This window comes from Amborella trichopoda, chromosome 10 (assembly GCF_054954075.1).
Source record: "Amborella trichopoda isolate Santa Cruz 75 chromosome 10, AtrichopodaSantaCruz75HAP2 v2.0, whole genome shotgun sequence".
Lineage (NCBI taxonomy): Eukaryota > Viridiplantae > Streptophyta > Magnoliopsida > Amborellales > Amborellaceae > Amborella > Amborella trichopoda.
In genome coordinates this window covers 42,236,984-42,258,984 of record NC_142345.1, presented here as the reverse complement: position 1 = coordinate 42,258,984, position 22,001 = coordinate 42,236,984, and the positions used below count along the sequence as shown (strand labels likewise).

General features: G+C 35.4%; 1 protein-coding gene across 11 annotated transcripts; it reads left to right on the top strand.

Moving 5' to 3' along the window:
• Window positions 1-3,485: 3,485 nt before the first annotated feature.
• LOC18447622 (uncharacterized) lies at window positions 3,486-20,458 on the top strand. 11 transcript variants are annotated; one of them, XM_088849066.1, is made up of 8 exons: window positions 3,486-3,691; window positions 6,578-6,631; window positions 10,920-11,014; window positions 13,262-13,325; window positions 18,743-18,827; window positions 19,199-19,449; window positions 19,562-19,649; window positions 20,075-20,458. In XM_088849066.1, exons 6-8 carry the CDS (start codon window positions 19,336-19,338, stop codon window positions 20,203-20,205), a joined length of 333 nt encoding a protein of 110 aa, XP_088705192.1. In that variant the 5' UTR covers window positions 3,486-3,691; window positions 6,578-6,631; window positions 10,920-11,014; window positions 13,262-13,325; window positions 18,743-18,827; window positions 19,199-19,335; the 3' UTR covers window positions 20,206-20,458. The 11 variants fall into 11 exon arrangements, with proteins under 11 accessions (XP_088705192.1, XP_088705196.1, XP_088705190.1 ...); XM_088849070.1 differs by lacking the exons at window positions 6,578-6,631; window positions 13,262-13,325 and adding an exon at window positions 15,396-15,433 and having other exon boundaries at window positions 18,764-18,827; XM_088849064.1 differs by lacking the exon at window positions 6,578-6,631.
• Window positions 20,459-22,001: the final 1,543 nt, after the last annotated feature.

The window sequence follows — 22,001 nt, the reverse complement described above, 5'->3', positions numbered from 1 at the left end:
AAGAACACATCGTATACATCAAGGTTTTGGATTTAATAAGGGTAAATCTCATGGTAGAGGTAAATCCAAGTCGCATTGCAAAAAGGTCACTTGCTGGTATTGCAAGAAACCTAGTTTTACAAAAAAAAATTGTTATACTTTGAAGAATAAACAAAAGGCCAAGGGAAAGGGTGGCCATACCGAAACAAGTACAGTATCATGGTGAAGAAATGTTCACTTTTGGTATTGTATGCACAGTACTGTCTACTGAAAACACTTGAGTCTTGGACTATGATGCTTCATTTCATATTTACCATGAAGATCATATTTTTCATCATACACAGTTCCCTTCCTTTTAACTCGCATGGATCTTTTTGCTCCCTTACGTGTGGGTGGTCATGTGTTGAACGATAAACTTAGATCGTTGGTTATATAGATATTTGTAGATATTTTTTGTTACGAATTTCTCTAGTAAATAATTGATCATTGTTATATAGATATTTGTAGATATTTTTTGTCACAAATTTCTCTAGTAAATAATTGATCATTGATAAATCATATGCCACAAAAAAGAAATTTATTACAGAAACTCTTGATAGCAAGTTTGATCTGCATCATCTTAGAAACAAAAAGAATAAACAATTCGAGATTTTTATACATAGGTTTTTGGGAAATATTTGTAAAAAAAAAAGGTTTACATAAGTGTGAGGCTCCAAACAATCAAATTAGGACGTACGTCAAAAATTTCATTAGAAGAGGATGTTTTGATGCCCAAATATCATTGAATTGATCATCTCGATCTCAAGATGCATGAATATGAGAAAAAAATAGATTTCAAGTTTGAAAATAGTGCATCTTGTAATGCATCTTTGGACCGTCAATTTTCAAGATTTCAAAGTTTTCATAGATCTGCTTGATCTACACTATTTTTGAAGCTTTAAATGTTGTAATTATAAATGAAAGTATATTTTACGGCTATCATAGATATTTCCAATATTGAAATCATATTTTTTGACACTATCTGAAGGTACATTTTACTTTGATTGTTTAGTACCTCGGCCATATACAAACCGCACCCTTTAAAAAATACCTTTATTTACTATGTTTTATGCTCATGTCCCATTTCATTCTTTCTGATTTTCCCAAAATACCCCCAAGTCAGAACTTCCAGTTTCAAACTAATCTTTTTTTAGTGACATATTAGTTCAATCGAGTTTTAAGAAAATTAAGCGAGGTGGAACTTGTAGTTCTTAACAGGTTTCTCATTAAGAAATACACACGTCTGTTTTAGAACAAGTTTTGAAACGTTGACATTTCTCTAATTTCTTGAGCAAATAGGCGGTTTGAAACTTCAAGTTCTGAGCCATTTAAGTTTCAAAAACTCGGTTTGGAAATTCAATTCTGAACCAATATGTCACTCAAACAAAGAAAAGACATTGACTCAGGACGTGAAGTTATTAGAAGATGAAATAGATACCTGGTTGGAAGAAGATGGATATGATGCTTAGACACTTAGCTTTGCAATTTTTATTATTTTTATTATATATATATATATATATATATATATATACCCCAACGCTTATGAGTAGAGTGAGGATTTAAGAGCAGGGCTTAAATAGTCCATTTAGACTGAGAATTATTGATCCGAATTGAGGTCAGAGACATGGCCAAAGAATAGGCTCTAATCTCTCTAAATTACTACATAATTATATTTTCTATTTTTACTTGGTGATTTAGACTTTAAATCATAAAAAAAGAAGAAGAAAGATAGATAGTTCTACGACTTTTCCATTTTCCTTTGCTTTTAATTTTTTAAGTTTCAGTTAAATAGACCAATTCTGCTAATCTTGATCAGCCGATTCAAATAGTATAGTGGAGGGCCAATTTGCATTTTAAAGTTATAGTATCGTGAAAACAATAAGATAAAATGGATTAGAGAGGCAGGCGAAGAGAGAAATATGTGTTTGGGGCCAAAAATTTATTTTTTTGGTAGTTCAACGGGGAAGAGGTTCCTATTTATAAACAAAACGGAACTTGAGGCCCATTTGACTACTCACTCTTGAGCCAATCCTTATAGGACCCAAACATGAGCACTTTACACAAACTTTCAATTGTTACATAGATAAAAAGTATGGGATTCTTTATAAAGAGACTATTTACCATTTGTATTAAGAGATCACAATTTCTTAAATTTCAAAATTCTAAGAGCATCATTGATTATATACAAAGTTCCAAAAAACAAATTCTCGAGACGTCGCGACTCATCCAAAGCCATCCAATTTGATATCTAATGAGGGAAATAGTTGTGACCGCACAAAAGGTGTATAAAGGTAAATGATCTCTTTGTAGACAATCCCAAAAAAGTATAGCATCCTTGAGAGTTGAAATCCTTCTTCTTTTCTTTTTTGTTACACATTTCAAAATTGAGATAATCAATTGGGGGTTTTTAGGTGTCATGATAATTTTTTTTCAATGAGTTCTTGAGGTGCGCCTTCTTATTATACTGTAAGGTTGACACCTTATATAACCTTTTTCTTAGATTTACTCCCTGGTCAAAAGATCTTATTGGGAGATGTTTTTCCAGATATGGAAACTTGACATCGACCTGAGAACTAGATGATTATTGTCGAAATAAACGTTTGGATTATGAGTTCTTCTACTTCTAGATCTCACCCTCCAAAATTGGATCGTCTATGCTCAATCGGGGGATATCAATTTCTTTCAAGCACATAGAGAATAATATTTTGAAAATTTATTCTTCGAAGTTAGTATCTCCGGTCATAGATATTAGATCCCAAAGCTTTGAGGTTCGAAACATGCTCCAAAACTAGATTAGATTTTTACTTGAGGGAGTAAATAAGCAATGGAGTCCTGTAGGAGCACAAAATTTTTCACCAACAAAATAGTAAATAAGAGTAGGGTGAGTAGGGCCGGGCAGCCCAAAGGCAGCCTGAGCATGTCAAAGAAGAAGAAAGGGTTGAGCCGGAGCGGCCTTGGACTAAGCTAAACCAAGCTCTTGGTGGTCCAACCCTCGGGGCACATAGCCCAGACCCTTATTTTTCATGACCGCATCGATGGGGCCCGGAAGTTGGCCCGTTTTAAGACACCTTGTACCTGTTTCTCTTAGTTGATTCAGGCCCAAAATATGCATATTGTCCAAATGAATAACCCGTGCCCAAATAAACGATCAGTGTAGCTCAACTCCTGCTTCAGTAAGCAGGGAGGACATCCCCCGTCCCAAAATTAACACGCTTACAAACAAGCTCAACTCGAGGGTCGTAGGGATACTTGTAGATGGACAGCCCAGATCCAGTACATTCTCTAAAGATTCAATCCCTGCCGTCCATCCTCTTAGCATTTTTAAGTAGAAAAATTAAACATGATTTTTTTTTTTTGGTGGACATTCACGACCAGCCTTTGAGGAAAGTAGTGGGTATTCATTTTCCCTTATTCCCTGGAACCGCTTAGGTTGTGTTTGAGAAAAGGTTGCCTGACTTTCACCCCTCAAGACGTTCTCCCTCGCCGCACTTATTTGAGCTTGCCTTCTCTGTTCCTCTGAGCTTCCCAACACTATCCCTCTTCTTTGTTCTCTCGCCTCCCTTGTTTATTCCAAGCAACCCTGAGGAAGAGAAAGCCCGTTTGTTGGTTCCAACCAACCCTCGACGAAGAGAAAGTCCGAGATGCCTGTTGAAGAGATTGAAGCCACGAATGAGTGAGTTGTTATTTTTTTTACTATGATGATAAACCGATTTTTAAATTTTGTTGTGAGTTTGAATTTTTTTTGTTATTCTTGTTGAGAAACCATAAAGGTTCGGATATGGATATCTCGAGTTCTGATATATATTATTATGGATATATATGTATATATCTTTTGATAAGGGTAGGTATTTAAAAGATAGAGGCCGAGTTACTTGGTCATCACGTTATCATATTATATTTATCTCATATAATTATTTGATTGTCTTCTATATATAGAAATCGTTATGGATATAAACATTCATCCAAAATAGTAAATATGTAGCCCGTTGGGCTTTAGATCCGTGGACGTTATGCTTCGGCTTGAACCGTATAAATGTTGTGTTGTCTCCATTCTCTATTTTATACTTCTATGAATTCTAACATGGAATCAGAGTAATAGACTCCTTATACTTCCATGAATTCTAACATGGAATCAGAGTAATAGACTCCTCGGCTCAGATCTGAGCTCGCTCTTTTCATTCTCTTTTCTACGCTCCCATGAATTCTAACAGTCCATCAGAGCAATAGACTCCTCGATTCAGATCTGAGCTCGCCGACCTTTGATTCCAACGTCCTCGGCTCAAATCTAAACTCGCCAACCTCAGATCCAAGGTCAGAATATTCAGTACCCTCTAGCTTTACTGATGGCTTTACTGTTGGCATAGATTCGTGGCCTATGAGCGGACAGCTAATGCGTTCCACTTATTGAACAGGGTATATGGTCGGTCTGTGACCCCTGGATGCCGAAGGCGTCCTTGGGGTGGTCTCGTAGTTCCTACGGGGTGGAGACGATGGGGTCGGCCCATAGGTGCAGAGACTCAACGGAAGCTGTTCCAACAAATGGAGTTGACCTCGTCGGCAGAGGAAGAAATCCATATATAGGACTCCGGAAGGGACCCGTATTTTTTACCAAAGAACACGGGCATATCAGCTACATCGTCTTTATCCTCTTGTGCAGGCTTTTCTTGGTCCAATTCAGTTGATGGAAAATATGGGTCATCCTCAAGAAAAGAGAGTAAATCGTATCTCTTTTGCTCGTCGAAGCTATTCATAATAGAGCTGTAACTGTGGGCATCCGCTCGCCTCGCCTCCTCCAAAACTCCTTGCACCAGTGCGTTGTGCGCAACGTAAAGTCCTTTCTTCCCCCTCGTAAATCTGTCGCATCCCCCTTGTTGCTCTTGGGGCCTACATCTGCCGTCCAATCTTCTCACGGAGAAGATGAAGAGAGGATAAAATCTAGAGAGAGAGTCTCCATGTTTTCAAACAAATCCCTCCTTTTCATTTGATGGTCCATAGGGACCATATCAAAACTCTTCTTTTATGCTTGGTCTTGAGAAACAAATATTGTTCTCTGATGGTGATCAAAGAGAGCTTCGTGCCTATACCTGGTCTTGAGAAATATACGTGCATATCCATTATTAAATGGTTTTGATGGTGATCAAAGAGCATAGCTCCGTGGCATTGTTACTATATCTACTTTTTGCGAGCAAGTGACTATCTTGTCGACAAAGACAACGCCTAAGAAGTTGGGACTTATCGGCTCTGATGGTAAAAAAGTATACCCATCTTCTACAGGCTCGAGAAAACCTTCGTCTTGATGCAAGAATTATGCAGTTATTGCAAGTTATTAATGGGTTTTTGTTATCTGGCAGTGTGTGTTATTACGTGCACGGGTTTGGTGCCAAAGTCTCTTCGTTTTGGGGTTGTTAAAAAAAAAATAAAAAAATAAAATTGGGTGGTATTTCTTTTAAGATGTGGGCTATTGTCTAGAAGCCCAATTTCATTGCCAACTTTTTGCTTTCAAGACTCCAGTTTTTGGTTTCAAGTCTCTAGTTTTTGTTTTAGTTTGATGATCGAATTTTGATCAAGTTTTCCTGTTTAATGATGGAGTTTTTCGTTGCTCCATCCTGAGTGATGATCATCGAGTTTTTCGTTGCTCGATCCCGAATCTTCCGAAGAAGAGAGAAAGAAAGAACATTTCTTTTAGAGAGAGAAAGCCTCTAGAAAGAAAAGACTTCTCTGAAGAGAGAAGATCTTCAGAGAAGCCTCTGAAGAGAGAAGATCTTCAGAGAAGCCTCTGAAGAGAGAAGATCTTCAGAGAGAGAAGATCTTCAGAGAAGCCTCTGAAGAGAGAAGATCTTCAGAGAAGCCTCTGAAGAGAGAAGATCTTCAGAGAAGCCTCTGAAGAGAGAAGATCTTCAGAGAAGCCTCTGAAGAGAGAAGATCTTCAGAGAAGAAAGTAGAGAACCCAAGAAAGGTTGTTTCTTGGAAGACCATGGTAACCTGTGAAATTTATCATGGCAATTTTGGCAACTCAGTATTAATTTTGGCAACTCAGTATTGTTCGTGTCAAAGCATCTTGAGTTTGAGGGGGAGTGTTGGGATATGGATATCTCGGGTTCATATTGATGTATGTATATATCTCTTGATAAGGTTAGGTATCTAGAAGATCGACACCAATTTACTTAGACATCAAGTTATCATACGATATTTATCTCATGATTGTGTGATTGTCCTCTATATATAGAGGTCCTTATTAATGTAAACATTCATTTAAAATAGTAAATATGTGGCCAGTTGGGCTTTTGGATCCGTGGACGTTAGGCTTTGTCTTGAACCACATAAATGTTGTGTTCTCTCCATTCTGTACTCTATGCTCCTACGATTAGCCAGTCGGGCTTTGGATCTGTGGATGTTGGACGTTCTCTATTCTATGCTCTTATGATTAGTTAGTTGGGCTTTGGATCCGTGGACGTTAGGCTCCGGTTTGAACTACGTAAATATTGTGTTCTCTCCATTCTCTATTCTATGCTCCCACGAATTCTAACACTAAACTAGTGATTTTTTTTTGTTTTTGCAGCTATTTTAACTGATAAGAAATACTTGGCTTCACCTACCGAGAAGCCCCAAATCAGTGAGTTAATTATTTTTAAAATTAGGGGTTTAGGAAATTAGGATTTGGTGGATTCTCAGTCTTTTAGCTCGGGCATGGAGATGGTCCTTTTGATTCCATCTGATTGTGATTATCATATATTTCTTATTGGTTTTATTGTTTTGATGTTTGTTGGTGGTCGATCAAGGGTCTGCGTTGATTTGGTTTTCTTGGAGTCATTTTTACTTTAGATTGGGATTATATTTATTTATTGATACATATTCAAAAAATATATATATTTATTTATTGGTTGATTTTTCAATCTGATGCTTGCATATATTTCAACTAGATGGAAGTATTAATTTATTAGCCTTTTTTGCTTATTTTGTTCTTTAATCCTCGGATTTTTATTTGTTTTTTGTTACATCCATACTTTTTTATTTTGATTTTCAATAGTTTTAGGCATGTTCTTCACTTGGAACTGGTCCCCGAGTTAATGTTATGGTCTATTTCTGTACATTTTATCATGATTTAGGTTTCTATATGTATTTTTTGTGCATTTTTATGGCATGTTAAGAGTGGCTTTATTCTTTTAATTAATGTTTTTGTTCTGTTTGAAATTAGGGTGTTTGTATGCATTATCTCTAATTTATGCAGCTGGATGTTATAGAAAATTGTTCTTCCTTGGCACTGTCTGTTGTGTAATGCATCTGATAAAAAAAGTTTCTTTCTTGAAAACAGAAAATTTATTTCCTTCTCTTTTATCTGTGCGAGTAGTTCTGATGAGAATGCTTTTATCTTTTATAAGTCTGCCATGGATTTATTCAGGGCTTTGCATCTCTTTGCTCATTTTGTTTCCTTATAGTAAGCATTACTCTCTATCTCTATTCTGGTAAAGCAATCATATACTGATTACTCTTACTTATTTTTTTCTTATTTTGACCCTGATGGTTCCATCTGGTTGAGATTTTGATATTATTATGTCTTTTGTCTTTGTTTGGTTCAGCATCTATCAAAGAATAAATGTTTGGTTATAATTTATCTTTTTTTGAAGTAATAGCAGTAGTAGATCAGTGTTCAAATGAATCACTGTATGATGATCTAGGTTTTTTTTTCCTTCTTGTGGAAAGAGCAGTTTCTTATGTGTCGTTCTTCCATTGATTAGTGTTCTATTCTTCTTAATGTTTCTCTGATTAATTTTATATAGTTCCTTATTTATAGCTGGGGATTGTGTATTGGCCATTGTTTTGTTGCCTTGGGGTCAGAATGAAGTGATTCTTGTGGACTAGGATTTGATTTTCAATGCATTCTTAGGAATTGTATGTCAATAGACCTGGCTTTTTTTATTTATTTAATATTATTATTCAAAAAATAGACCTGGATTTTTCTCAATTTGGTAATATGTTGGATGAATGAAAGAAACCTTATTTAATTACAGAATATTTTTAAAAAACTACATTTTGCACATCATATCAATAAAATGCATAATAAATAGTATTACGGGCAGTTTCCCATTGCCAAACAGGTGAAATTGCTAGCAGCACAATTTATCAAACAGGGTTTCCTGCTTTCACCCTATCAATTTTCACTTGCATCCCAGAATCTAGGAAAGTCAGCAGCAGGGGTGATTCCTAGGGACACTGCTTATCAAACGCTCTCTCTCTCTCCATCCAACACACACTCTCTCTAAGTTTCTCCTTTGTGTTTTTATCCTCCTCCCCATCTCTCCCCTCGGTCTTTCTCTCTCTCTCTAAGCCTCTTCACTTTACATCGTCCACATATTGTACTACATCTCGTTGGGTCTCCCATCCTCGCTGCTTGGTAAGCCTCCATCTTCTTATTTCTTCCCATCTCTCTCTCTCTCTCTCTCTCTCTCTCTCTCTCTATCTCAATGATAGTTGGGTTTCAGATGCTGTGGCAGATTGCAAGGAATTTTCTCAGCTTTACTTATTTCAACAGGACCTGCCCATTCACGTTTACTCCCTCGTGTTTGCTTTATTGCTTTTATCACTTGCTAGGTTTAACACATGCTTTATGTAGTTTTTCCCTTACATCCTGTCAATTACCCTACTTCTCTCTAGATTGGGCTTTTCTATAATCATATTGGTCATCGTATACTTTCTTTCCTTTGGTTTTCTTGATGAATGTAGCATGCCCTTGGATATATTTTTTGGAGATTCGTATGTCAGTCTCCGAATTTTTGCTTCAAGAATTGACCAAACTCTCCCATGAAAAAGCTTCTCGATTATTATAGTACATTCGCAGTTGTTTTTAACTGTGAATAAGAAACTTTAAGCATCTAATTGGTAGATTGTGAATGAATTATGGAACAGATAGCAAAATATTGTTCTGAGTATCATAGATCCTTGTGATCTTGCATGTTTTAATAACTAAGGAAAACAGTTGAAACAGTTAACTAAATTCCTAAACACCTCAAGGAAAAAAGAGTTTTATATATATATATATATATATATATATATATATATATATATATATATATATATCATCATCATCATCATCATCATCATTTTAGCCGTTTTCCAATTAATTGGGGTCGGCTACATGAATCATGGTTCTCCATTTTGCTCTATTAAGGGCCATATCATTAGTGAGGCATAAGTCCCCATATCTTTTCGGACTAGGTCCAACCATGTCCTTTTGGGCCTTCCCCTTGTTCTTTTCAGTCCTTCCACTTGAACTAACTCGCACTTGCTAGCGGGTGCTGTACTTGGTCGGCGCCACACATGGCCAACCCACCTAAGTCTACTCTCTCTCATTTTATCGTCTATTGGTGCCACACCTAAATTCTCTTGAATAGATTTATTTCGAATTCTATCCCTTCTTGTCTTGCCACTCATCCATCTCAACATCCTCATCTCCGCTACACTCATTCTATGGGTATATTGTTTTTTGTCCGCCCAATATTCCACCCCATAGAGCAAGCTGGTCTCACCGTTGTCCCATAGAACTTGCTCTTCTGCCTCATTGGTATGCAACGATCACATAAAATTCCAGTTGCGCATCTCCACTTTGCGCACCCAGCTCTAATTTTGTGTGCGTGTGTGTGTGTGTATGTGTGTGTGTGTGTGTGTGTTTGTGTGTGTGTGAAGTTCCTGTCAGCCCATGGGTTGATGGAATAGTGTAAGCCTAATGGCCCAGATTGAATCTGGGCCAATCTGACAGCCATGATTGCATTTCGGATTTGAATTTTTAATCTTTTTTCTACAAATCCAAATCAGATGAAATTTGGAGCGTTGACTCTTCTCATAAGGTGCACCTAATAAAAATGCTAAAAAGTAATTCATAAAAAATAAATTGGCCAAAGTATTTTTGAAAGTTTCAGTGGGTATTTTTGTTAAATTATTTTTTATAATATTTTTATTAGATTCCCCTATTTTTCAAGAGTAGACACTCCAATTTCAAGTGATTTGAATTTGTACAAAAAATTAATATTCAAATACGAAATGAAATTATGACCATTGGGTTGGCCCAGATTCAATCTGGGGTGTTGGGTGTTTGCTATGGCTGTCCTCTAGTGGGCTGACCTCAGCTACTCATATATATATATATATATATATATAGGATTATATTAGGGTGCCTCACACTATGGAGTAATTTATCATTGTACTCAACAATTTTGGACATTTCTATACTCTTGTTTTCTACATGGAGCATTTTTTATCAAGGGTATTTTTGATCATTTGGAGGGTATGACGTCATCACAATGGGGTGTGACATCACCTACATGGAGAACACTAGTGGCATTTAACCCACATGGAGCACACTAGTGGCATTTAACCCACATGGAGCACACTAGTGGCTTTTAATGCTCTATGTGGATGACGTCACACCCCCATGTTGATCGTGTCATACCTTCCTAATGACAAAAAATACCCTTGTTAAAAAAATACTACATGTATAAAACAATGGTATAGAAGTATCCAAAATTGTTGAGTACAATGATAAATTACTCCATAGTGTGAGTATTATATATATATATATATATATATATATATATATATATATATATAAAGACAAAGAGTTGATAATTATATTTTACTTAACAATTATAAAAATGAAGAGTTTAGGAGAATTTCCTTGTTCATTCTATTATAACACCAACTGCAAGTCCCTTATATTTTCTTTCATTTTCTCTGGTTTCTGAAGTTTTCTGTTGAGAACCCATTGGTCTCTGCCTTTTGTAAATTTTCTTCTCCTTCATGTCTCTTGTACATGTTTATCTGATGAATATGTTCCTTTCAAGTTCATCATGAATCTGTGAAGAATGATGTGAAGATAGTCAGGTTACCAATTTTCACATTTGTAACAGTTTCTAAGAAATTCAGCAGCCGGGATTTTCTTGGGGAAACTGCAAAGAAAGTTATCATACACACCCTAGAGAGAGGAGAAAGAGGGAAAGGGGAGGTGAGGACTTCCATTCTATCATCGTTGCAAGTGGATTGGTTCTCTCTTGAACTAGCATGTCTAACATTTCTCTCTTGAACTAGCATGTCTAACTTCCATTCTAATCTTCGATATTCTCTGTCTATGTTGGCACATACATTTAGCTTTTCAATTCTATGTTTAAGTCCAAGCTTTCTCTTCTTCTCAAGAATGACTTTGTTCATGATATATGGTTGAAAATGGAGACTTGTTTTTTTTTTTGATGCTGTTAACTGTTGGATTAAAAGAAGTAAAAGATTACAGTGGTCCGTCGAGAGGGCCCACAGGCCGGGCCTCTTAGCAAAAGATAGGCTTCTCCTTAGAGGGTAGCCCTATACAAAAAATGGGTGGGGCTTAAAACAGTTGCTCAATACATTGAGTGTACAAAAAATAAGAAGCCCAGGGTCGCGAGAGTCCAAAAGGCCTTTAAAGATAGGACCCAAATACATAGGGAGCCAAAAAACGCCGAGCTCTTATGAACCCACGACACTTGAAGCCGCTCCATCCTTAGCCAGTTGGTCCACCAGGGCGTTTGATTCCCTCTAGATATGCTTCCATAAGATGGCCATATCCTTGCAAATGTGCATGATGTCGTCTACTAGGGGGTAAGAGCAATGCTAGTAGCCCCAGTGATACTGTTTTGGGTGTTTCCTTCAACAATCAATGGTTGTCCCCACGCGGGGTCAAGCATCTTGAGTCCAGAGAGCAGTGCCGTAGAATTGGCTAGCTGGGAGTCGGCGTGGCCAATGTACTTGGAGAAAGAGGCCAGAATGTTTCCATGGTGGTCTCTGAAGACCCCTCTCACTCCTGTTGGTCCGGGGTTTCCGAGAGAGCACCTGTCAAAAATGGAGACTTCTTTTCTAGCTAAAAACCTTTTTTTCTCTCTCTAAAGGTCATGTTTTAGAGAGAGAGAGAAGATCACATCTTTTTTTCTATGGCTCCTAATAAAATTAGAAACCCAACCTTTCTTCTCCCTTCCTTGTATGCTATGCTCCCATGAAGGTAACCCTAATTTGCACTCATGATTCTTCCTTTTCCCCTCTCCTCTCTCTCTTCATGGATTGTAAATTCTTACTTTCATGGGTTTCTGTATTTCTTGTGATGAATTATTGCTTTTGTGGTCTCTGTATTTTAGTGTATGATCAATTCTTCAATGATTGAAGCTAATTTTTTCTGATAAAAAAATAGTTATAGCTTTTGTTTTCTTTTTATATGACTGGTAGTTTTTTTTTAACACCTAAATCTGAGCATGTTACATGCTGTATTCTTTAAAAGGATTTATACTATGAGACCATTTATTTTTGGTATAAGGAGGTCACAATCACTTTTGATCATTGGATGTGAAATCCAATAGATTAAAGTGGGTCGCAACATTCAAGAAATTTTATTTTGAACTTTGAATGACACATCCTTAACCACCCAATTTCAAATCTAACGGTCAATGATGATTGTAACATCCTTGTATCAAAAGTAAATGGTCTCATTTTATACATTTCCTTCTTTAAATTATTGTGGTTTTATGAAATTTTTTGAAAAAAATGCTTCAAGTACCAGGTTTAGCCGAAAATCTGTTAAAGCGACTTAGAGAGTTTGCTTGCCTTGCATCTTGGTAGAGTTTTATATTGTTGCCTTATCTTGCTGAAAATATGTTAAAATAATTTGGGAAAGCTTCCTTGGATTATTTTTTGGAAGCTTGCTGTGCCTTTAACTCTTGTAGCGTTTCTCTTTGAAAATTTCAGTGGATTTTTTTAAATCTGGCTATTATTGAAAAGAAAATTGTGCATGAGGTTTGTAAGTTGTAACTGAAATGTGAACCTACAAGTTTAATGGTTTTTTTTAGACATTCTTTTCTTTAAAAGAAAAAGAAAAAAAAAACAATTGTGTGCCATGATTTCCTTCTATTTCATTACTTGTGTCTTCTCATTATGCTCTCTTCTAATTTTTCTTGTTTAATCTTGCTCGTACCTTTTATTTCTGCTTTTCTTTGGGCTAGCTTAGTGACTGAGATATTTGGTTTGGAGAGCTTGTATGGGAATTTATTTTAGGGATTGAAAGATACAATTCTTGTGTGATTGAGTAATCGGGTTAGAATTGAAGCGGACTTGCATCCCTGGTTTTTCTGGTTCTTTATTTGTTTGTTTGTGATTATAATGTTGTCTTTTTGGTTATTTTTGTCTTTTTTTTTTCCTTTGAAAAATTGCTGTTTTTTTTAATCTTTTTCTAATTCAGAAATACTAAAGCTTGAATAGTACGCACATATCCACGTGCTGGCTCAACTTGGCTCAGTCTTCACGTGAGTCCACTATCTTTAACAATAATAGTCTTGAGTTTCTTCTCTGGTTACAACACTTGAATATCATTAGGTTGGATATCATGCATAGGGTGTGTACTGTAAGTTAGTTACTTAGTTTATTGTGAGTTCTATCTTGTCATGGTTCATTAAATTGTCTCCATGTGTATCTACTATAGGTCACGGGCTCCTCATGTATTTCATCTCATCGCTATATCTATAGTACATGTGAAACTGATTTAACTGGTTTTCCCAACAGTTGGGAGTTGTGAACTGGTTTGTGTTTATATCTCGAAGGTACACTGGTGTTACAAAAGAGTTAGAAAAAGCCATCGTTTCTATTTCTTGTAGAACGGCAAAATGGCATGTGTTGAATCATCGCGTATTACAAATTAAAAGACTTTTATCAAGATAATGCTTGCTATGGAAACATCTATTTTTTGGATTTTTTTGATCTCATATTTCTTGTTGATTTTGTTAAAGCATACAGTTCATCTTGAATTGGCTGATTTGGATAGGATTTAATATCATATCAAGCAAGTTCAAGTTACCAGTTATCACATATCAAGCAAATAGTGACTGAGTATCTTTTGCGACTCAGCTCACTACTGTTCTCTAGGGGTTCCTACCCCTACCATTTCTGCCTTAGCATTGTACCTACCACCCTCTCGGTGGTTTTAGTTTGAGCTCCCAGTATGTTGGAAGTCATTTCTTGTGTATGGTGCTCCCGGATTGTGGGTAGCCTATTTTTTGTATACTTGTACTCACATCTCCTTTACTACAAACTGAACACTTTAAAAAAAAAAAAAAAACGAAAAAAAAGGAAAAAAAAGGGAAAAAAAGGAAAAAAAAGAAAAAAAAAGAAAAAAAAGAAAAAAAAGAAAAAAAAAAAGAAAAAGAAAAATAAAAATGGGTTACCAGTTATAACATGTTTTTATTTCCAGATAGTGTTTTCACAATAATGAAGCAATTTTATTGGGTCAGAGTTTATTTTTTGCTTATTTTATTCTATCATTCTTTAAGTCATTCTATTTGCTTTCCTTAAGTCTTGTGTTGATCTGTTTGCCAGTATCCACTGAGAAATTTATTTGAAATGAAGGAAATAAATGATATTTTGATCCTCCTTAGCTTGTATATGATTGTAGTTAGATAACAAAGAACCAATAACATATTTATCGTAGACATGGTAATGCTTATTGGCTATGTTCACCCTTTCTTTCAGCTTATGCATAATGAGTTAGTCCTTTTGAATATTTGTAGTTACAAAATGTGCTGCAGTTTAGCTGCACAATGGATCTAATATGAGCTCATTTTGGTCAGAGTTCATTTTTTTGCTCATTTTATTCTATCATTCTTTAAGTTATTCTATTTGATTTCCTTAAGTCTTGTGTTGATCTGTTTGCCAGAATCTACTGAGAAATTTATTTGAAATGAAGGAAATAAATGATATTTTGATCCTCCTTAGCTTGTATAGGATTGTAGTTAGATAATGAGAACCAATAACATATTTATCGTAGGCATGGTAATGCTTATTGGCTATGTTCACCCTTTTTTTCGGCTTATGCATAATGAGTTGTCCTTTTGAATATTTGTAGTTACAGAATGTGCTGTGGATTAGCTGCGCAATTGATCTAATATGAGCTCATTTTGATTCTAAGTGTGATAGCTGAATATGTTGCTATAGTAATGTGATTTGATGGATTGTATCGGCCCTGGTTTGTAAACACTTAATTTGCATATTTGTAAGGTGCATAATAAGGGCTGTGTTATTTTAAATTTTTGGTAACCTTAGTTTGAACTGTCAACATTTGATTTTGAAAGCTCCCACTTCCACTTGTGGTCCCCACCCTATCTTGTGGGTAATTTTTTTATTTTCTTTTTATATATGTAATGGTTATTATGAATTTTGAGCAACATGAATTTTTATGGATTGGTTGGGTTATTAAAAAAAAAAAAATATTGCTTTCCCCATTATCAAAGAGGAGAAACTGCCAGCACCAGGGAATCTAGATAGGTGACAAATAGGGTTGCCATCTTTCAGACTACCTATTTCATTTTCCTCCTCGTTTTCAGGAAACCTAGTAGCCGGGAATTTCCTAGTGATACTACAAGTAAGTTATCAAACACCCCCTTAGTGTTTGGATTTAGCAGACCGGGTGGTTCCCTGAATTTGTTTTCATTGGATTGCGCCTTTAAGGGTTCGATCTTCTGAAAATGTTAAAAATGGGTTGGATCTTTAAATACTGTAAATAATCAACAGAGTGCATGTTCTGTTTTATCTGACGAATTTGCTTGCTTCACCCACTATAATATTTTTAGGGTTTTTGTTTTCTGATCTTGATTACTTCTGTTCTCATATAATTTCTGCCTTCATGTTTTTTGCGCTTATTTTGATTATCTACTCCTTTTTATCATCTTTTTGAATCATTTTCAGCTACGTGTTTTGCTTTATTCATTTTTACTCACCTGATGTATAATCTCTTGCCTGCTCTCTTGGATCCATTTGTAGGCTTTGCGAAAATTCTGATCTATATTTGTATGCCCAGTTGTACATTTATTTGGATTTTATGTATTTAGCAATAAAGCAAAAAAGAGTACTTTTAATTAATTAATTAATTGGAAAGCACTTTGTTTTGACAATGTCTGCTCCTCGTTGATGTTTCCATCTTGCTTGTCATAGACTTGCTCTGTAATTCTGTAAATTGCAATCATTGACATGCCTTTAGTGGCATCAAGTAGCAAGTATCAATGGCTTAATTTCTGAAGTGGTAGTTTATTACACGTGCCTTACACATATGATTAAGGGCATTAAGCATGAAATACATGAAATTTCTTCAATTCCAAAAAACACATTCCAAACAAATATTAGTGAAAACTAGTGCTGGAAAACTCTGACAAGTCCGCTTGGACTCACGAAACTCATTTGGGCACAGCACCTAGTAGAGCCCAGAACCCCGCCCTCTTCAGGCAGGGGGGGCGGTTGTACACAAACTCGCCTGAGTTACTGTAGTAACTTGGGCAAGTTGTTAGTGACTAGGCGGCTTCTAACAGACTTGGCGAGTCTGTCAACACCCATGCTTCAAAAGCGGCTCAGGGATAAAACTTTGCCGCTTGCAGTCCGAGCTACTCAAGAGATTCAGAGTCCCTGACTCGAGTTCACCTTGAGTCACCAAAGAAGCCCGAAACAAGTCTTGAGTGTTCAGGATATGAAATTCATAAATTAAAAGAATAAAAAAATGGAAATTTAAAAAATTGTAAAAGGTAGTGTGCAACATGGAAAAAATATGGATATGAATTTTAAAAATTGAGGTCTACTAAAAAATTGAGGCAGACTAAAGCTTCCTTAAGCATTCCAAATCGAAGCTTGCACAAAAATTCACTGAATTTCCACAATACTTTGGTGAGTTGCTACAATAACTTGCCCAAGTATACCCCGACTATATGTACCTCCATAAAACCTCTCGAGAGTCTCATTGTAGTTAGTTACGCCACTGAATCGTCTTTTTGCTCATATCTCTTCAACAAAGATTTGGATTGACGTGAGATTGTGTCTAGGGTTGTTTTTACATCTTTTGCAACCTTTATCCATTGAATAAATCAGATTTGAGAAAGAAAATCAGAATATTGGTTTTGAGAGATTGAAAATTTTGGGTTTTTCTAAAGTTCAAAACAGTGATTAAATAATCGCCTATTCATTGGGAAACACTGAACCGAATTGGGTATTGATAGGCATTGTGCCAATTCTTGGAGGGAATCGGTGATTCGACATTGATATAATATATAATATGTGATCATTTTATCATAGAGTAAAGCTACCAAACATTTGGCAGCTATAATGAATAATAATATAGGTGGAATCTCGGCCGTTAGATCTCCATTGGATCGTTCAAAATACATATCACTATCTGAATTTTAATCTTTTTTCTATAAATCAGATTGATATGAAATTTTGGGTGTATATACTTGACATCATTGCGCACCATATAAAAATATAAAGAAAATACTATTAAGAGTTGAAAATGACCAAATTAGCCCCATCATTTTTCAGAGATATTTTGGTCATTTTATATTTTGAAAAATAATTGTTTTAATTTTTTTCTTCTACGTCCTAGTTTTTAGTATAATACCCAAAATTTTGTCACGATCCGATTTCTAAAAAAAAGTTTAAAATTCAGATAGTGATATATGTTTTGAACCACCCGATAATGATCTAACGGTTGGGATTCCACCTATATTACTATCCATTATAGTTGCCAAGTGTTTGTTAGCTTTTTCCTTTATCATAAAATACAAATGGCCTTAGTGGCTATTGCATAGGTTTGTGAAGCATTGGGTTCGAGGTTCGAATTTTTAACGCTCGAATAATTTATTCCTCTAAGTTTTAGTTTATCTATTTTCTCTCTCTCTCTCTCTCTCTCTCTCTCTCTTTTGTTTTTTTTTCAATGTTACCGAATTGCTGATCGTGATGATTCTGATCGGGATCAATGGGTGAGCAGCCTCCCCCCCTATTCGTTTTTAAAAAAATTGGTTTGAAAGCTTCCCTAGCTCGGTTTTGATTTAAGTCATTTATCTAAGACTATTTTTGATATCTTTATGACATTATAAGTTTATGGGACATAATGTTAGGTGTCAAGAAACAACATATTTATAGAATGAATGTAGCTGTGATGAAGATGTTGAGATAGATGAGGGGCAAGAAAAGAAAGGATAGAATTCAGAATGAATACATCTGAGGGAACGTAGGGGTAGCTTGAATAGGCGATAAGATCAAGAAAATAGACTTACGTGGTCAAGCTAATTGCAACGTTGACTTAGAACAATACCGGTTAGGAGGGTGATTTGGTTCAAGTGGAAGGCTCCAAAAGGGCAAGGCCAAAAGGATATGGATGGAAGTGGTGAAAAGAGATATGTTGGCTTACGGTCTGATTGAGGGTATGAGCCTTGATAGAGCAGAATCGCAGAACAAGATTTGTCTAGCCAACCCGAAATAGTTGGGATAAGGCTTGATGATGATGATGCTCGAATCATAGGTTTTTTTTTCACAAAGGCCTTTCAAATTCATGAATCTGCAAGATTTTGAACAAGAGAACACTATTTGGCCAAAAAATTTCTATAGCTGTGTCAACTACATCCAAACTTGAACACCAATCTATTTAGGATTTCACTATGGGGCATTTATGGACACTTTTGACAATTATTGGAGGCATGGATCTGGACATATGAGAAGATTGAATGATTAGCTTTGAATTTTTTATTTTCCAATTTAAATTCAAATGAACTTCTCTTTTTTTACCAATGTAGTGATTAAATCTAAATTTATCATTTTCCTTTTGTATTGTCGTTTTATGATATTTGTGATTTGGTGTATTTTCTATTTTTGATTTTTATTATTTGTTTGCAATATTTGGGATTTTTTTAAGGCAACTTATCCATCGCAACAGAACTTAGTGACTCCAATTGGGACTCGTTGAGCCGACTTGCTTCGGGCCCTTGTCTAGTCCTTGGGTGAGTCCAAGTAACTGAACACTATGAAAACTATCTTTTTCACTAAATAATATTTTTAGTTTCATTTGATTTTAATTATTAATGAGAGTTACAAGTGTCAGTTTAGATGTCTAGCAAAAAAGCATCCAAATTGAAAAAACTTGTACTATTTTCACCCTAAATTGAAAAACCCTATCATTTTCTTTGATTATGTTGGTAAAGTATTTGGCTGCTTGTAAAAATATTAGAAGCAGATTTTCTGTGAAAATAACTGAAGCATAATTTGGTAACTAGATGTGTATGTTTGGGCTTCTTTACAATAAATTTTGACTGTGTTTGACTTTTTCTAATTAAATTTTTTTGCAACCCTGCTTACTAATTTTTTTTTTCAGTTCATTAAGCAAATGTTAGATCATTGGGACACTAAAAGCTTTGAAAAGGTACAAGATTGGAAGGGAAACCTCAATATTCAATTTAGAAGGCTCTTATCTGGGTCGTCCATCTAGGATTCCAAAAGTTGGTTTATGCAATGGGCTTGGAGTTTTGCCCCGACTGTGGTATGATACTTGAGCTTGATACTGGCGGCAAGCGTGTCTGGTTAAGATGTCCCACCTGCCCATATGTCTATCCCATCCAGAGAAAGGTAAACAAATAAGTCCTTGTTATAAAAGCTTGATTGGAAACCCTAATTTCTGTTTCTTTTACATTTCAAGATTTTGTTTAGGAAGACCAACTTGTTGGATTTTTGTTTGCAGATTAGTAAGAAAGTTCCATTGCAGAACAAAGAAGTAGAACCCATATTCAGTGCTGATGAAGCCATTAAAAGTGCTCCTAAAACTGAAGGTTTGTATATTTATGTCAGAATTGTTTCTTTATTGAATAAATGAGGGTCTTGTGGATTGAGTGTCGTAGGGCGATAGGATTCTCTATGAGGATTGGATCTGAAATTAAAGGGTTTTCAAGTATTGGAATTTTAGAATTTATGCAAAATTTGGTCTCACATTTCCCTTATTTTTTTTAACAATCAAACTCATGGTGTTTTGTTAGGTTGGAATATGACATTCTAGAATATCTAAATTAACATTTTGTTGAAAGTTTGAAGCTTGAAACACTAGAATCAACCTCCCAAACTTTCACTCTCTTTGATGTTTTATCTTATATTTACCCTCTAAACTCCTCTCTCTCTCTAATGTTACTTCTCTTTTTGGCATCACAAGTCCCTCTTGTCTCTTGGACATCATCTGATGTTTTCTGTGTATCATTGGCAGCTACCTGTCCAAGATGCTGTTTTGGGCAAGCATATTACTTTCAAATGCAAATACGATCAGCAGATGAACCCATGACCACATTCTACATGTGTGCCAATTCGTCTTGCCAAAAGCAGTGGCGTGAGGACTGATTGCTCTCCCACTTTTTGTTCTTGAATGGATGCGTACTAGAAACTTCCATGGGAGAGATGTTGAGAACAGAATGATGTATGGCCTTCTCAAAAAGGGTGATGCTTATATGAGGTGCTCTCCCTCTTTATACCATAGAAGTAATGCGCCTCTCTAAATTGTGCTATGGAGATAGTTTTGGTGTTGGAAACCAAATAGATGGTTTGAAAATCCTGTTTTTCTACCATAGTTATGAAATTTAAACTTCATAAGCTATATGGATCTAGCAGATCTATGAATATGTGAAAATCTTGAAAAATAGATAGTCTAGATACCTTGTTCACAGGATGCACTAATTTTTAGGATAGAAAAAGTTTATATAAGGTTTGACACATGTAGAAAAAGTTTATATAAGGTTGACACCTTGTTCACAGATGCACTAATTTCCATGATGGTTCTAAAATCAATTTTCAGACAATAAAATTCGGAACTCTTTAAATGGTAAAGATTATGCAAATATTTGTACATTGATTTTTAGGGCTATGGAATATTTGTACACTGATTTTTAGGGCTATGGATGGTCTAGATAATTTTGTTTAAATAAATTGTTTTAAAAGCTTGCAATCCTAATTTTGATCATGCGAATCGTTGTACACTTATTTTTACAGTGATATGGTATAGATAATTTTGTTACAATATACATTGTTTTTAAAGCTTGAAATCCTAATTTTTTTTCATAATCATAGAATTCAAGCGGAGATGACCGATGTAAAGGTTTTCTAATGCTTGAATTGCAATTTTTGATGAGTGATACAATGAGGCTTTACTTTATTTGATAGCCCTACGGCCCTATGAAACCATTTTTCCCCGGATTAAATACATTATATTCCCAAACTCAATATATCCCTAAACTTTAGCATAATGTACCGCAAGTTCGCACTTACGTGAAAGCAATTGAGCGATGGGCTCCCGCTGGGTCATAAAACATTTCACTTTTCAAGAGTAGGTGAATTTCTCGGTGTCTCCGTGTTGTAGGGTGCGGTTTGTATAGAGGCTCTAAACAATCAAATTAGAGCCCTCCTTCAAATAGTATCGAGAAATGTGGTTTTTATATTGAAAATCTTTGTGATAGCTGATAATGGGGTTGGGGTTGGGGTCGTGTTGGTTTCAAGGCTTCTATTATCACTAGACGTTTTCAAAAACTACTAATGATTTAGAAAACAGTTAGGGGTTTGTAATCTTCATAATTACGTCAAAAAAACGGAAAAAAAACTTTGTGATAGCTTTAAATATATTTAAATCTTTAATTATATAATTAAAAGTTTCAAAAATAGTATAGATTGAACATATTTATGAAAATCTTGAAAATTGATGATCCAAAATGTATTACAAGATGCACTATTTTCGAAATTTTAAATCCATTTTTTTTTTTTTTCATGTCTATGCATCTTGATGTCGAGATGATCAATTTGATGATATTTAGGCATCAAAACAAACTCTTATAGTAAAAATTTTAGGTAAGCTCTAATTTAATTGTTTAGAGCCTCGGCTGTATATAAACTTTTTTCCTTCTCAAAATACCCCCACGGTATGGGTGAAGAGAATTAAAGTGATCACAAACTTTTTTCCTTCTCAAAATATACCCACAGTTATGGGTGAAGAGAATTAAAGTGATCACTCGTTTTGATAAGGTCACGGTTTCTTGAGTACATGTAGAAATTAGTCACCTCTTAAAAATCTATTTTAAGATGGATTTTTGGAGCTAATGTTCAAGGACATGTAATCTCTAACAAAGAGATCATGAATATGAATAAATAAA

What these genes read in the sequence shown, in the direction of transcription:
- LOC18447622 (XM_006857716.4), top strand. Translation starts at nt 19,336, where the DNA reads ATGGGCTTGGAGTTTTGCCCCGACTGTGGTATGATACTTGAGCTTGAT. An exon ending in TCTATCCCATCCAGAGAAAG is followed by an intron (nt 19,450 to 19,561) that starts GTAAACAAATAA and finishes TTTTGTTTGCAG; the next exon opens with ATTAGTAAGAAAGTTCCATT. An exon ending in AAGTGCTCCTAAAACTGAAG is followed by an intron (nt 19,650 to 20,074) that starts GTTTGTATATTT and finishes TATCATTGGCAG; the next exon opens with CTACCTGTCCAAGATGCTGT.